This window comes from Miscanthus floridulus, chromosome 16 (assembly GCF_019320115.1).
Source record: "Miscanthus floridulus cultivar M001 chromosome 16, ASM1932011v1, whole genome shotgun sequence".
Taxonomy (NCBI): domain Eukaryota; kingdom Viridiplantae; phylum Streptophyta; class Magnoliopsida; order Poales; family Poaceae; genus Miscanthus; species Miscanthus floridulus.
Window position 1 is genome coordinate 90772246 of NC_089595.1, and position 17351 is coordinate 90789596.

The 17351-nt window shown below is 43.2% G+C and overlaps 1 protein-coding gene across 1 annotated transcript; it reads right to left on the minus strand.

Annotated features, from left to right (window-relative positions):
• Nucleotides 1-775: 775 nt before the first annotated feature.
• LOC136511769 (uncharacterized) lies at nt 776-8638 on the minus strand. The gene is made up of 18 exons (XM_066505800.1): nt 8452-8638; nt 7752-7821; nt 7207-7671; nt 6789-6935; nt 6565-6678; nt 6224-6282; nt 6074-6140; nt 5902-5953; nt 5701-5793; nt 5148-5231; nt 4613-5031; nt 4398-4459; nt 3838-3907; nt 3121-3201; nt 2944-3045; nt 1986-2119; nt 1583-1700; nt 776-1160 (listed from the first exon to the last, which is right to left on the minus strand). Exons 1-18 carry the CDS (start codon nt 8493-8495, stop codon nt 900-902), a joined length of 2442 nt encoding a protein of 813 aa, XP_066361897.1. The 5' UTR covers nt 8496-8638; the 3' UTR covers nt 776-899.
• Nucleotides 8639-17351: the final 8713 nt, after the last annotated feature.

The window sequence follows — 17351 nt, forward strand, 5'->3', positions numbered from 1 at the left end:
ATGAAGCCAACCAAACAAAATCTGAGCTAAACCAGGCCATCAATAGCATCCCAACCAAACAAGCACACGTTGGCTTGATGGAACCAGGCCAAACCCAACCTGGCTCCAATCTTAACCAGGCTAGAATTTAGCCATGCAACCAAACACACCCTATATGACAGCGCATAATTGTTTCAGATCGAAGGTTTCTCAGAAAGACTCGAAAAGTCCACAACTCCAGATGAATTACTGTATGTAGAAAAAGAAGCGAGTGCCCGAAATCTCACTACTGGACCTGCCGACCTGGTGCTCACCAGCTTAACTGGAGAAATATGCGCAACAGCTCTTGTAATCAGCTGTTGTAATATCGACCCTCTGTGGTCTCGTTGCTAGAGTCGGCAGCTTTCGTTTCCAAAAGATTTAAAAAGCCGCTATAAAATCCTCGGAGAAGCTGAGAAATAAGCTGTGCAAAATAGGGTTGCATATCAAGGTTCAGTGGTATTGTTAACGCCAACACGGACATCTTCAATTGAAAGCACCCATGAACTCTAAATAATATGATAATTTACAAGAATAAGCATGTCATAATTGCCCATAATTCTCATCTTTTTCTTACAGTTCTTCCAATGCATTTACATTGGAAGGCAGCAACCAATGGACAACCATATAACTTGCTCCTTTTCTCTTCTCAAATTATAAAAATGGGGAGAAGAAACATGAAACCTAGACGTGGTAGCAAAAAGAATTCGGGAAACCACAGAGGGGAAGGAGGGGGGGGGGGGGGGGGGGGGGGGGGGGAACCGGAGTATCTCAAAACTTAAGGAACCCTCAGTGCTGCCACCAACTGGCACCGTGTGATCAGATCATAAATACACTGATATTAGTGGTGAAGATATTTGGACTGGGTGTCATTGTGCTTATCAATCCAGTTTTATTTCTTGCATTTGTTCATGGTGCCCATTCAAATCGTCCGTGGCTAGTTGGACCCCTGGCAGATCGTTGTCTTTCTCAGGCGTCTCTGTTCTCATCTTGCCATGTTCTTTGGGTGATTCTGCTCTTTGCTCATTATCTAGATCTAGTGTTCCTCTCTGCTTCTCATCATCTCTGTTGGAGGTTTCTACCATTTCATCATTATTGGTAAACTTTGTGTTCGCAGAGTCATCAGCATTGTTCTGCTTTTCCTGTGAGGAATCATGGGGAAAACAAGTTTAAAGGTGAGTAGAAAGCAACAGCGTGCTTTTGCATATATAAACCAACAATGGAAAATGCTGTGTATGCTAAAAGAATTCAAAGTCACAACAATAACCAGAGGCTCTCACATTTGAAGAAATGAAAATAAGGTGATTTTTGGTCCTTGAAGCAAACAGGTAGAATATACACCCTAGAAATTGGTGTAAAACGTATTCATATGGAATTCGGGGACACAGTTTACCATTGATGTTAGATAAAATAAATCTATTGTTTTTAACTAAAAGAATGGAATTCCATACTACAAATATTTAACTTATTTTTTTATATAAGCAGTTTTAAGTGGCAATAACAACCAACCATATACATGTTTCTTATGTCTCGGAGTTGTTATCTTTCAGTCAGAAGAAATTACCTTGTTCTTATCACGCCAACTCAGGGAAAATGGACCAAGCAAGTTTTTCCTTCTTGGCTGGAACTCCTGTGATGAATTCTGGCTTGCCTGAGTAGGGGACGCATCGAGCATTGATGGTCTAGAAGGGGAACAAGTGCAACAAATATATCAACATTAGAAAATTATGTCAACAAAGTGCCAGGAAGCTACATAACTAAAATCAATCATCATGATGTTACATTATATGTTAGTTTTCAGTTGAAAACCCATAGGAGGACAGAAGCGGCATTAAACAAAGTTCAATTGCCAACAGTGAGAAATTAACAATAGAAAAATGACTGGTATATTAGCACTGCCTTATTGCTAGTTTTAAGAGCTGTCCATCTCACACTAAGAATTGTGAGAATAGATAAGATTAAGATACCTTGGAGAAGGGCAAGGGGACAGTGCTTTCTGCTGGCTAGATTGGTACTGCAGTGTAGCCTCTAACATTGTTTCTGCCATTACAGCTCTGTTCTCCATGTGGGCAAGTGAAGCCATAGCTTCTTCGTACTTTTCCTGCACACATGTCATGATCCTGTAAGTGTGGAACAAGCTAGGGTAAAACAAGAGTAGAAAGAAGAGACATACTATTTTTGCTAATTCCGATAAAACGATAATAAGTAGTGACAACAGTATAATTGAAGAACCAGTACCCAGCTCTTGAGTAATATTGGCATTACTAGTTTGAACTTTGAACAATGAAAAAAAAGGAACAAAACAGGATGCTTTCATTGTTTAGAGACCACTTGTTCTAAACAATATCCTTAAAATAATGTGATTGGTGCAACTTGCAAGCCGGGTTCATGCCTGTTTACCCTAAGAAAGCCAGTACATGGCAGGTGGTCAGTGAAAGCCATCCAATTTTCTTATCAAAATAAAAATCGAGCTTCTTAATTTTTGGGTCATGTCTAAGAAGGAAAAATACATATATAACGACAAAAGTCGTGAGGTATCATTCAACAGTACTACTTTACAGAAAGAACAAATATTTGACCATTTTGACAGGTTTTCAACAAGACCCAGATAATTTCTGAACTATCGTTGCAAGATTTATTCTGAATTAGTAGTCAAACTGGTTACCTCAGCCAGGTACATTTGTTTCAATTAGTTTGTTTATGAGGAACAGACCCTAGCTAAGGCCACAACTGTTTCAATTTTACTGAGAATTTTCCAAGCGCTAATATTACAGCTGCTGCTTTGATAAGTCTATGTTTATATGTTAACAAACACTGTAAAAGTTATCTTTTGCTACATTGTGTAACAGACCTCTCAACTGGAAATAGCTTATATGGATAAAACAAGAGAGCTGACGTTCAAAATAGACCAAGTCATTGATTAACCTGTAGAACATTTGCTGCGTATCTCTGAGCAGCAGCATCCTGCTCGGCTGAGATGCGAGCTTCCTCTGCAATTTTCAGTTCTTGTTCGACACGCATCAGGACCTTTAACAAGACTCCTGGTTAGTGTATTATGTAGTACAGAAATGCATATAGAGAATGGACAGAGAGCAACTTTACCTGAAACATTGCTTGCTCCTGTTCCTGCTTGTCTGATAGGGCCTGTCTTAGTTCAGATATTTCTTGTTCCAACTGCTCAACCTGAAAGAAAAAAGTGCAAATATGTTCAGTTCCATTGCTCTAAGAACACAAAAGGTTCTTAGCTTATACCAATAAAATTTTGACAAATTTTCTAAATTACTCTTAAAAATCATTTAGTAATTTATACTCCATAACTTTTACATCATTTAATATGGTGAAATGTCTATTAATAACAGATTCATACTTATATGCTGTTATACTTTATGAAGACAAGCTAAATAAACATAGTTAGAAGCATTTTTTGCAACAAACTAAATAGTACTCCCTACGTTACAGCATAGACCTTTTGCTCAGGAGTCAGGAGTTTCAAAAATAAATGTTCTTATGTTCATTAATGAAAGCAAGAGTGCAGGTCTAGCAACATCTCCAACCTCTACCACTAATTTAATATGTCAAAGAGGTTTCGTTATCGTTCCATGTATTGCAAGTTGATAGGGGCACATTCACATGTGTCGTCATTTCTCATTTTCTTTTATTCCTATGTGTATGCGCATGACTGTTGTGGGCTTGAATGAGATACGAAGATAGTGCTGTGCAATCTAGATTCTGGATATTTCCATAATTGAATATTTTCTCTGTAAATAACAGGAAATAATTGAATATTTTCTCTGTAAATAACAGGAAACTACTCTATACCTTTGCACTTAATTGGCGCCTATTGTCTTGCTTAACCATTTCCATAAGTGCTGTTTCTAGTTCATCAGCTCTGCGAAAGCAAAAAGAAGAAAGAAGGTAAAAGAATAGTTCGACTGAAAAGAAAATATTCAGCTGAAAGGGCATGATCGTGCTGTTTAAAAATATCTCGTGTTTACCAGTTTCACAACATGAGTAACACTAGCTAGAACTTTACATCAGTAAATAGTTTTCTCGTGCTTGCTTCCAAACAGTCGATTCGTTTTTTATATTTCATACAATGTATGTGGTCAACCAAGTCAGGAATTTTGGATATATTTTCCAGCGATGGTGGATTTATGAGGTGAAAAAAAATTAGCAGCTTCAGTTCATATTACTGCAGAAAACTAGTCCCCAGGAAGCACATGAAAAGAAAGGAGAAAATTACCCATACCAATGCATCAAATTATAACTTTAACTGCTGGTTAAATCTGGTGAGAAACTCAAACTGTAATCACATGTAAAACTGTTCCAGCTTCTTATGACAAAATAAGTGATGGAAATTTGGAAAGGAATAAGCAAACCTGAGAACAGCTGATCTTCTCTCCTCTAGTAGTCGGCACAACTCCAACTTCAGCCAGGCAACCTGTGGTGTTAAAACTAAGCATTACTACCATGGGATGATAAACTACAGAAAATTCTTGGTTTGGTCATGCAAAAGGAAAAGAAGATGGCAAAGATTACAATCCTTCAGAGTATATAGATAACAGGATTTAGAGACTATGATTGAGAAGGCTACCAGGTCCTTTGGATCAGGCAAAGAATCAATCTCAGAATTCACTGTCACGCCACCATACTCGTCATCCATGTTTCCAGGATCACTTTCTTCATTGGCATCCCCATCTCCCACATCACTCAACTGGTCTGTTGAATCGCTTAAAGAAACCAGTGGTTCAGGGTCACGTTTAAAGTTATACAGTTTTGATGCAAGACCATTGGTATCCGTCCAAACACCTAGACCTTTCGCTCTTTCTTCCATTGCAGATATAACAGGTGGACGGTGTTTATTACTCAGTTCTTGCAATATTGTTTCATTTACGGATTGATATCCCATACGAGCTGTCAAGACAAGCTGACTGCTGTCAAAAGTGGAACCAGCTAAAGACTGCAAAAGGGTAACTGCATCACCGGCATCTTTTGTAGTCACAAGTGCAGGGCCTGCAATTAACACAAGCATGAGTCTACAGACATTCTTAGAAGAATTCTGTGTATCTGGCTACAAATATATATATTTTTTTTGGAAATTGAAATGAAGCAAAAGTATTTCCCAGTACCATAGAACTCCAGTAGCGCAAGAGCTGTCCGGAACAGCATTACTCTGTTTCCATCGAACAAAAGCACATCCCAAACACGGAGAACTGAAATGTAAAATTCAGAAGTAAACTGTAAACATGATGTAAAGTTTTGTCGAATATATGTCTAGGGTCACTACAAGCAGATTTCATTGCTTACATAGAGTTAGTGTGTTTTATATGGTCTTCCTGGGTACCCTATAATCACCAATAATATATAATACAGGCCTAGTTATCTTTCACACCTTTTAGTGAATGCTTACTTTACCACTTCTCATTCACTCTCAGTCTCTCCTTATAAAGACCTAGATCATAATCATCTAGTTTCCTTTTCTTAGATAGGGGTTTTGATCACTATTTCCCTTGCATGAGATCACGATTGTTCATGTGTCCATTAGAAGCAATGCCGAGTCCAAAATTAGAAAAGTCAATGTGCTTGGTGAAGGTAACCCCATCGCATTAGCTAAACTATACTTATAGAGAATGTTCTTCTACAAGTACTTGGTAATGGAAATAATGTAAAATAAAGTCTAACCACTTTCCCAGGGAAGCACATTTGTGAAGATGGATAAGAACCATGGCCCAGTAACCCATGCAACTTGAAGTCCAAGGTAATCCAGGTGATTTGCTGCATCAAGAAAGTATGTTAAATCCTAATGCTTGGATTTTTTTCACATTAGTGCAGAAAGAGTCACATGCCACCAATATTACAATTTGTTCATGATAGGTTGCTAACCTAATTTAGGGAACTTCTCTCGAACTAACTCCTCTAAAACAAGCTGGTCCACCTGAAGGACAACCAAAATTTGGCCTCTGCATGAGAATGAATTGAACTGGGGGCTTCAAGCACAAGCACCCCTAACATGCAAAACAAACATTACTAAGTGAGAAATAGACAATTCACATACCTGTGACTCGATCATTTCTACAGAAAAGTAGCCATCAAAATAGTCATCCATAATCCCAACCAATGTCCTGTAACATACACCAGCGATAAAATTAACAGATTATTTAATCCAACAACAACATGAAATACAACAAATTGTCCTGGGGCATACCAAAATGCATTCTCCTCTGGCATCAATAGAAGCAAGAGACCAGCAAAAAAGTTCATTGCCTACAGTATTCAATATACAAATCTATGCTGAGAGAAATGTTGGATTTCTGAGATAAAGTGTTTATAACAATAAAGTACACACAGAATATTGATTGAGAAAGACTGTAATTATTTCATATTTGTTGGAAGCATTGAATGTTAGGTTTTAGATTCACTTGTGTGGTGTGAGATGAGAACTAAAAAATATATATTGGACTGCCTTTTTGGAGATCCAAAGAAGCAATTGACTTTTGGTAAGATAAAAGGCAATAATGAGGATCAATGTGTGAAGGGTAGATTTACCTGGCAGTAACCAACTGATGGGTTGTGTTTCGCATAAGCTATAAGCAAGCGTCTCAAAGCATTTCTTCCATCCTCATCTAAAGCAGGATGACCAGGAAAAGTTCTGGGCAAGTCCTATAAGGATCAAGGTACATATTGGACTCTATTAGACTTTCCAGTACAGCAGTATATTTTATCAAAAAAATACAAGAAGCTTCCCCATGAAAATGTCCATAAACAGCTACCTTATCTATTTGCCCAATCCACTTTTCATGAACACCTTCTGAGGTTGGAGAATCTGAACATTTGTTATCTAATTCACCCTCTGCTGCAAGACTATCATAATACCCTTCTACCCTACGAGCTCCAGTACCAACAAAAACTTGCCATAGCTGTCACCAGAAAAGCACAGAGCTGCTGAATGAACTGAATAAATCAAAACTAAAAGGGCGTACCCAGTGCAGAGAGCTCCCGCTCTGTGCGGGGTCTGGAGAAGGGTGTCAGTGGCAAGCCTTACCCTCGCCTGTGCAATGCGAGGAGACCGCGACTCGAACCCGGGACCTTCCGGTCACAGGCGGTAAGACTCTACCGCTTGCACCAGGCCCGCCCTTCAAATCAAAACTAAAAGAAAGAAACAAAATGCTCCAGGTGATCAGGCTGCACCTCTCCCCTCAAAGCCATCGGTAGTCCACCATGGACCAGACACTCCAACTCTTCCTTTGAAATGAAATTTTCTTCTTGATTCCTGCTTCCGGGATCAGCATTCCCAGTATCACTCGACTGCACTTCTTGGCTCGGATCAACCTTATCTACATCATAGAATTCGTCATCTGAATCCTCTGACAACTTGCCCTCTTCAACTTTCACAGGATGGGTTCCGTCCTTTGCTTGCTGCTTGCCAGCAGAAGATTGCTTCTTCTCGATGCGCAGGCTCATCATCTGCTCAATGTTGCTCAGGGACAATCTGATTGGCGTCCATATTTCGATCTTCCGTGGCCCTGCCACCGTCTTCTCATGCAGTGATTCAGAACCATCACCCTTAGCATTATCACCAGCGTCCTGTCCAGATGACTCAGGCTGCCTCTCCAGAAAATTCTTCCATCTATCAGACCTCTCCTCCTCTTCCTCCTACAAGTACAGCACCAAATAGGTGTGCAGCGTGTCAAGATCAGACAATGCAGATGAAAATTTAGGAGTGTGTCTTCTACCTTGTAGATGCCAGCGTACTCCTTGTAACGCTGCAGGTGTTGCGGCCGCACAGCAAAGCCGTATGCATCCCTGATTCAATCACACAGCATCAGAAAGGAGTGTTTCCAACTAAAATGCAGCTATCTAGCGCTTGAAACTTCGAGGATTCTGCACGTGCATCCCCTCCCAGATTCAAAGCAATGAGAGGTATTCGCTATAGCTAGTCATATTCACTCCGAATTTGATGACTACACGACATAATTCCAGAACCCGCAGTCCTGCCAAAACGAAACCTAAACCGCCCCTCCTAGTGCAGGAAACGGCCACAGAAACTCCAGATCTTTTCAAAAAAACAAACCGCAGTGCACCGCAGAGCTCCCGATTCGGGCAATTCCACCAACAAATTCATACGAAGCTAAACACCTACTCTTCCTCCGATTCGTGGACGCGACCATATTCCCAGTGGGCGCGTACAAGCGCGCGGAATTTCCCGCCGCATTTCCAGAAAAAAAAAATCCAGCAAAAAAAAAACAAGCGCCGCAACGGACCGAGATCCCCGGGAAGGGAAAACAAGTGCTCGTACGTCAAAACCCGCGGACGCGGAGCGGGAACCTCCACAGCGGAACAGAGGGAAGGAGCCCGAACTCGTCGGAAGCTATCGAAGCGCGGCCGGAGCGGGGGGGTGGGGGGGTGGCCGGGTGGGTGAAGGAGGGAACGCACCGCTTGTGCTCGAAGGCGATGAACGGGAGGCTCTTGGGCTTCATCCTCCTCCTCGCGACCCCTGGGCGGCGGCGGGATTAGCGAGAGTAGACTGCGGCGTGGCGGTGGCGCTTTGATCTGGCCTCCTCCGACTGAACTGGACTGGGGTGGGCGTGCGCGGGGCGCGGGGGAGGGCGGAGTAGGAGAGTGTCCGTACCTGGGCGTGGGGACTCGAGGAGAAATGGGGATGACCCTGACGCCTGACCAGTGACCGCCCTCGTGGCTCGCGCCGCGCGGTCTTTTCCTGACTGACACGGAGAAGGGAAGGGACGGGGGGTTGGTCGATCGGGAGGACTCACCAGTCGCAGGCCTGCTATAGTTGCTAAAAATTTTTTTTTTTTTCTAAACTATCACATCGAATCTTACACCATATGAAATATTAAATATAGACGAAAAAAAACTAATTACACGTTGAAAATCACAATACGAATATTTAAGACTAATTAGTCTCTGATTAGTCATAAGCGCTATAGTAACTAACATGCGCTAATGATGAATTAATTAGACTTAATAAATTCGTCTCGCAGTTTTTAGACGAGCTACGTAATTAGTTTTTTTATTAGTTTTCGAAAACCTCTTCTAATATCTTGAAAACGTTCAATGTGACATGAAAAAATTTTATTTCGCGAACTCACCCCCGCAGTGGTGGTGTACGCAGTGCGGGTTCCGTGACTTGTGTCCTCCGCGAGACCGAGATCCCGATCCTCCGTGCGCGGCGTGATGGAGCAGACCTTTCCTCCCGGGCCTTCCGGCGGTTGGGCCGTCGCCAGTCCGGTGGCCAGTGTCTTCTTGCTCGATGGAGCAGATCTTAGCCGAAGTAGTGAAATTCAATGCTAAGGACTTTTTGTCTCCGTGAATACAACGGTACCTACAACAAGTTTCCTTCTTGCAAACAAAGTCTAAAATAGGTAAGGTGCAATAAATAATTGTTGATAGACATATTGGAGCTAAACTTCAACTTATATATTTTATGGTTCATGGTAGAAATTTAAACCTAACTCAATTGGTCGAGGCTATGAGGACATGGATGTACATCTATATATTTTATAGTTCACAGTAAAAATTTAAACCTAACTCAATTGGTTGAGGAGGACATGAATGTACATCTAGACCATCTAAGCGTAAGTTTGATGTTCCAAATTTCAAAGTGTTAAATTAAACTCACTGATGATTTGGGTTGATACAAGGTGAGAAAATTGTTGTTTTGTGCAAACCAAAAAATCAAGTGGACGATATTTTTAGTAGAACATATAAGATTCAATTTTACTCTTTTGTATGAACATACTCACTCCATCCCAGAACGATAAACATATCTATATGTGAAAAAGTCATATTTTATAAACTTTATTAACTAAATAGTCAAATTATATACACGTTTAGAACATATAAAGCTTGTGTTAGCAGATGATTAGTAGATAACAACGTATTGAAGAGATTCTTTTCTCCAATGAAAATACTTTTATTATTCTCAAAATGGTAGTAAAAGATATTGATTTTGTATGCCTTATTATTCTCTGTGATGGATAATCAATCTAATTGGAAGTGCTACTTTTGGCTAGCTGCCGCAGCCGCTCCTACAAATGGTCTTTGTTATCTATTTTAGGCTAGCTGGTGCTCACAGTCGAGCACACCAAATATGATTTATCCTTTTCAAAGTAGGATGTGCTAGTTTAGGTGTATTTACAACTCAAGAATTGCATAGCCACTTTGAGAAATCAACATCCACGCACCAAATTAAATCTTTGCTGAAGCACCGCCAACGCTCCTTCAAAAATAAAGCTAATCCCATACCCACCGAGTCCGACAACACTTGTCGGCACACGGTCGCAGAGATCGTGCCACACAGGATCAGGGCCTCCGTTGGTGAGGCAAATGAATGAACCGTGCTTCCAGCAACGCTGCATCGGGATCCGTGGGCCAGCGGGAGCGCCGAGGCACCTGTGACCGGTGATCCTTCGTCGCCGCGCCGCAGGACGATGCGTAACATGCGCCGCTGCTTTTATGCCATCCCGAGCACAGACACGTACTACCGCAGCAATCAACGCTGCACACGCCTGCCTCGAGCTCCCCTTTGTTCCACCTATTTCCATGCAGTGCAAATGTGCAATGCTAGCTCCAGCAGTCCAGCTGTTTGGCCGTTTGGGTGTCCCGATCTCTAGCGCCTTCGGCCTTCGTCGTCTGTTCAATTACTACTCGTAGAACAACGGAGCTTCGTCAGACACGGATTGGGCTGCTTCTTTTTTCCTTAAGGGTTTAGAAGTGCGGTATTCAATCTAAAACCCTTATAAATTACAGCTTCTAATATTTTTCCAACCCGATCTAAAATTCTCTGTTTGGATGGTCGGTAGGCCTAATAATATTACACCTGTTTTGAGGCAAAACCACCGGATAAAAATAATCTTCTAATCAGCGCCCTGTTCACTTATGCTAAAATTAACTTATGTTGATACTTATGCTTAGGCCCGGCTCTAGGAGAGGGGCAAACAGTGCGACCGTCGGGGGGCCATGGAGCTGGGGGGGGGGGGGGGGGTTTGCCAAGATTATATAGGTAATTATAATCTATATAAGAACTTTAAATTTGAGGACTTTCACATCATCGCGTTACTGTTCATCCAGCTTTTCCACAGACCCAGATCACTGTAAATCAACAGTACCGGGTACCGGATGAACAGTACCAACCCGATAAGTTTTCCCAAGAAGGAACAGTGTCAGCCCAATAAAAAAGAACAGTATGCGCCCGCTATGGCGCAGTACACACCCGTTACTCTTTTTTCCCCTTTTTCCCGCCCTCCTTCATACGCGCCCGTTATCATGCAGTACACACATGTTACGTTTTTTTTTCCCGCCCTCCTTCCCACGCGCAGCGTGGGGGCTCACGCTAGTTAGTAGATATATTTGGCCCTATATCGGCCGTGTGTCTCCTGTACAGCAGCGATTCGTTTCGTTTACGCCGGCGGCGCGTCGCTTCCTATTCTGTTCTCGCCCAGACCGACCCTCACGACGCTTGCTATTCTCGTGATCTCGTCGCTCGTGCTCGGATGCTAGCCGCCGCCTTGCCGGCACACCAGCAGTTCAGCACACCGCCGCGATGGCAGCAGCACAAGCTGCGACTCTACAGGCATCACAGTAAGCAACACATCTTGAAGCAAATGAAGCCTTTTTTTCTCTAATTTTTTTTTGTGTATGCGATTTGCTTGTATAGTGGTAAGGTATATAATCAAGAAATGGCCGAGGACATTTTTTTACAAGGAGCTAAAGCATTTTTTATTTGACATAATCATGACGGTTATTGTTTTTTTACACTATTGTTATGTTTTATGAGCTAAATATATACTGCAAAGTAATTTTTATTATTTATACTATATGCTTGAATCTTTATATGAAAAATTATTAGTTCAATGGGTCCTTATCTTTTTCTTGCCCATGAACCCTTAAAATTATAGAGCCGGCCCCGCTTATGTTGTTGTTTTATGCTAAAATATTGTGAAAGAAAAATATTCTTCTATAGCTGAAAAATAGTACTGAATAAGCTCAAGCTAACGTGGTGCAGGTATGGAAAAAAGCACGACAACTATTGTGGCCTCCTCCCTCTAGCTCGCTTCGTCCACGTCATCGAGAGGCGCTGTCGGCTGTGGCAGAACCGTCCGAAATAGCACGCTTATGGAGTGTGCTCGTCTCCCACAAGACACTAAGCACCCAAAAATAGGCTACAACGAGCGGAATCTGTCGGGCACACCCCAAGGGAGAATCCGAAAGATCCATATTTTTCTCAAGGATCCAATAATGAGAACGAGTTACAATACAGGTCCATTTCATACATCAGAAGTTCTTAAAAAGTACATTATTACATTACCAAATGTCAGAGTACGGAATGATAAACAACGAAATTTAAATAAACATCTAGCGATAAGAACGAGGATTCCGTCTGAGCCCACCAGAAGAATCTTCCACACAACGGTACTTCTCATGCATCACCTGCAACAGGGGTAAATAAAGTCTGAGTACACAATGTACTCACAAGACTTATTCGACTAGTGGAAATAATTTTCCGACTCCAAGGAATATGATAAGCTTTATGGTTTGCTGGTTTTCTTTTAATAGAAAGCAATACTAATAGTGAGTCCTTATTTATGTTATTATTATCAGCCGTATTAAGTTATTATTTATCCGGTCTATATAAGCATATGTTCTACTTTCAAGCAAGATTTGAGCAATCAGTTCCTTTTCATCATCTTTTATCTTTCAGTTCTTACTACGATGCTAGAGTCAAGACAAGTCGTACCGACTCGGCGGCGATTCACGAACCAATATGCCCAGCTGGGTGCCCCAAAAACACACGCCCCGCTTGTACCCCAGGCATAAGCAAGACTAACCCATCACCCTCTTTGTTCTGGGTGTCTAGGTCCCCGTCCAAACTTAGACTCCAAGCCCCCACTCCTGAGTCTCGAACTCAGTACGATGCAAGGACCTCCACCGTCCCCGCCTCCAATCAGTCGGTCTGAAAAGAGCCGGATCCACGACAAGAGAGCAACAAGTCTTCCCTGCGCCCATACCCAAGTATGTGCTCGAGACAATAGATCTGTGACTTGCCTAGCATCCATTGCAACGACCGGTCCTCAATTGACACAGACAGAAAAAAAAGTATAACCGAGCTATGCCCTGTTGGCCGCAGGACACAACCCCTTACACCCACCAGTACCCCAAACCATATCTCTACCCAGTCACCATTTACCTTTTCATCATTTTACCATGAGTGATCATATTCATCACCTACTTGCGAGTAACGGCAGGTTACTCACGCTACCGAAATCCTGAGCATAGCAGCTACTCGTCCTGTACTAGTAGGACTCATAGGTGGATATATTTATGCATGTAGTTTTCAGAAAATGCCTGTAACGTAAATCCACATCATATATATTCAGTGATCATTTAAAATAAGGGTTATGCACTAGGGCTTGACTTGGGCAGACGATGGGTCAGTAAGGTCGGCACCAAATAGCTCTAGGGCTTCCTCCTGTATGAGGATCTCCTCCTCGTACTCCTCAATGACTTCGTCATACTCCTATTCGTCGACAGGCACGAATTCTACCAGCTCATGATCTACATGCATGAATGATGATGCAATGCTTAGTAATATAACAACAGCAACTCTTAAAATAAAGGTACATCTGTTTAACCTCTAAGCTAGTGCTACTGACCATAGTACTAAGCTATCTATCATTGCCGATAACAAGTTTGACGTATGGCATACAATATTATAACAACTAAGACAAGTCCTTGGAACGTGAGTAGGCCAACAACTAAGATAAGTACTTGGAATACTTATTCAGCTTTGTTATTTAGTTACGAATTTTTGCTATTCCTTGCTACTGTTCCTTTGCTATTTGGTTTTCTAAACACACATATCATGTTATTGGCAAATATAACAACAAGGAACAATATATGATACATCGAGTATACATTCATAGTAATATGAATTCTCATTTTGTTGTACAAGATTATGATCGTTTAGAGGGTAGCCATAATAATACAAATATTTTCTCATGTCCCTTAAAGAAATAAGTTCATTTTCAAGAAGGGGAGCATTGTTGGTTGCTACCTATGTCTGCTAGACCATCTATTTCTGCATTGTCTTTGGTTAGTTCTAATCTTTTGTAGGATAGTGTTGACATACATCGTGTGCATTCGGATCATGGAGTCTACATGCTTGCTGAAATTTTTATGCGAGATGACATGCTAGAAACTTGGAAACATGGTCATGTTCTTTCTCACAATTATTTCAGTTTCCTTTGTCTTTGCAACCCCATTCTTCTTTGTGTTGTGCAGGATCAGTTTCAAGCACAATCGACGTCGAGGATGGTTTTTCATTAAGAAGGGAAAGATGATGAGGACATGACACCCATGCATATGACTATGTTTGGCACATGGTATGGAGGGATAGGAGGCCAGAAAGGGTGTCTAAGTCAAGAAGGAGGTCCGAGGCTAATTCGGTTCGAGTCCCTGAGGTGGAGGCCCAAAGCAACTCAAGTTCGAGTCTGTCTCGGCCTCTAGAACTAGTTTGCCTTAAACTAGTCACCCAGAACATATTTGGACTCCGTTTTCGACGATCCACATATGGTTGGAAAGCTAATTTGATAAGAAAGCCAATCTAAGTGGTCTCAAATCAAAATACCTTTAGAATCAATAGGAATCGTCGAAATAAGTCAGTGTCCAGAATCTGTCAGGGTGCTGCGACACCGTCTTTTGGTCCGTTGGACCATGTATCGTGTTTGGGCCCATTAGGGGGTGCATCCAGGGGGGTGACGCCCAAGACTTTATAAATAGCAGCTGTCACTCTCCTTAGGATTTGGGTTTTGTTTAGTTCTTGATTTCCTTGTGAAACAAACATCGTTTTGCTGCAACTGTGCCGCCAAGGCTGCTTGCTGTGAACCAGGGCCCTAGTTCTTGATCTTATTCGCCTGTGGCGATTAGTCCTTTCGAATAAAGACTTAAACTCCTTATTTTCATAAGCATCATATCTATTTGCAATTTTATATTGTGTTCATCCCGTTCTTGCTTGTGTTCTCGATTCGCTTGCAGGAAAGTCTTCTCGGCGAGGTCAATCATGTTCGCATGGTTGATAACCAACGGAATAGTGGTGTAACGGTTGCAGGGGTCCGAATCAGTCTTCATTCAAAGCCTAGATCATGAACGTCGAGTCTGCACCAATCGATGCTATCATACATTTCGAAAGATCGGGTCTAGTCTACATCAGCAGTGCCTCGGGCCGAGAACTCGTCTCGCCGGCCATGGCGAATCGCTGAGGGAAAAACTCTCCCCATTACCTCACCGAAGGACGGAAGCCCATCGAACTGACTCCAATTGGAAGCTAGCGACTCTATCTATTTGGGCGCACAATTAATTGGAAAGGGATGGACGGTACGCGACCAATTTGAGGGCAATGGCACTCAGCTTAGAGATGACAACGGCGGCAGCGAAAGCTTAAATCGGCGCCTGACAACATACTACCGCCCCAGGCAAGTTAGGCCAACGCTGTCCTCCCATTCGTCCTCCGAACGTGGCAAATGTGAGAGGGGACAGGCTCCTGGAGTTAGGCCTTGGCGTGGCGCGGCCGGTCGGTGACTTTCCAGACGATGCGATGGGTAGGCGTGGCGTGTACATGCGCGCAACCATGAAGACAAGGGCCGGTGGGGCCAACCCATACGTGCGTAGTCGTAATGTCAACGAGAGCAATGGCTATGCAGGCAGTGCATGAGAGCTTGCTCGGGCGAGTGGCAACACCAATTTGGATGGCCGAACGCGACGATAAACGCGACGACGAGCAGTGGCGCAGGCGGACGTGATGGAGGGTAGAGCATCTAGGCCCACCAGCCCAGTGCACGCGCGTGTGCGCATGTCACGAGCTAGGCGCGCACAGCGGTGATGACCCAGCGACAGTGATGGTCGGACGGCCAGCGCGCTACGACAATGGCGGGCAGTGGTGACTGGGTGCGTGCAGCGTACATGAGCTACGCCAGAGCGTAACGGCATAAGGCCGTGGCCAGCAGCGCAGGAAGCCACGCACGCGGACGTGGCTGCATAGGCGCGATGGTGGCGACGCGGCTGGCGTAGCAGCGCGCACTGGCAAGCCAGAGCAGAGGCGCCAGGCCGAGCGGGGGGGGGGGGTGACCACGCCCAGAAGTGGAAGACGTGTAGTGCACGTTTTTTAAAGCTGCTACCATGACCAATTCGATGATCTGAAAACCAAACCAGCCATTCTATCCTTAAGGGGGTATGTAGGGATATCGACCTAAGCCACGACATCTCACCACTTCCTAAGCCGTTTGCTCTACAAAAATCATCGAACATGGCTTCATCGACCCATTTTCAACTTACGCGAAACGACTAAACCTCGAACGGTTTCGCGTCGGATTTCAATTCTGACCTACTTGATATACTAGCTAGTGAACCTCGTCCTCAACCGCACATATTTCATCATCGCCTACAAAGTTTGGGCTACCAACTTTACTATGTTCTGCCGATGCGTTCCGTAGCATTTCCGTCCGATAAAAATTCATTTAGAATCTTAAGTGATGATATGCGACACGAAATATAACATTTGTTTCATGTTTCAACTGAACATTTCAATTTCTGAACATTGATTTATACTCTATAACACACTCATTTACTCTCAAGTTTGATGCTCATGTAGTGTTTTAGTAACAATTGTACAATGTAACACCGAGGGTGTTACATCGGCGTCGCAGCCTTGGCCTCCTTGTCTGCCCAGACCTCGCCACGAGCATCATGACTCCTCCCATGTTGGCAGGAGATCAAGACCATCGGCCCTACCATGCCTGGCTATGCAACTAATCTGCTCGATCAGGTTGTCCTTCCTGCCACAGCCGCCTAAGGCTCCAGTGAATCTCATCCTCCCATCGTCGGCACGAGGGGGCGGTGGAGTTGCTGTCGCTGCCGCTAGGGGAATAGCTTTGGAGGCTGGTGGTTAGGTCAGGGTGGTGCATGGCAGCGTCCGTGTCTTGCCTTAGCCACGGTGGTGATGGAGGTGCCCAGGCTAATGAAGGCATGGGTATACGACATTTATGGGGACGCCGGCGTGCTCAAGCTGGACAAGGTCATGGCTAAGGACTAGGTGCTTGTCAAGGTCATCGCCTTAGCACTCAACCCCATGGATGCCAAGCGGCCAGCCAGCAAGTTTCGTCTTTTCGAGTCGCTGAGAAACACTCTGTGAGCGAAAACCTGATCTCCGTTATGCAAACAAATACCTCATGAAGGAAAAATTACAGTCGTATTCTTGTGCACAACATATTACATTTGGAAGCTAATTACTAGTGAGTAAAAATACAAGGCTACCAAACAGG

What these genes read in the sequence shown, in the direction of transcription:
- LOC136511769 (XM_066505800.1), bottom strand. Translation starts at nt 8,495, where the DNA reads ATGAAGCCCAAGAGCCTCCCGTTCATCGCCTTCGAGCACAAGCG. An exon ending in AGTACGCTGGCATCTACAAG is followed by an intron (nt 7,672 to 7,751) that starts GTAGAAGACACA and finishes CTGTACTTGTAG; the next exon opens with GAGGAAGAGGAGGAGAGGTC. An exon ending in CCAGAGGAGAATGCATTTTG is followed by an intron (nt 6,141 to 6,223) that starts GTATGCCCCAGG and finishes TGTATGTTACAG; the next exon opens with GACATTGGTTGGGATTATGG.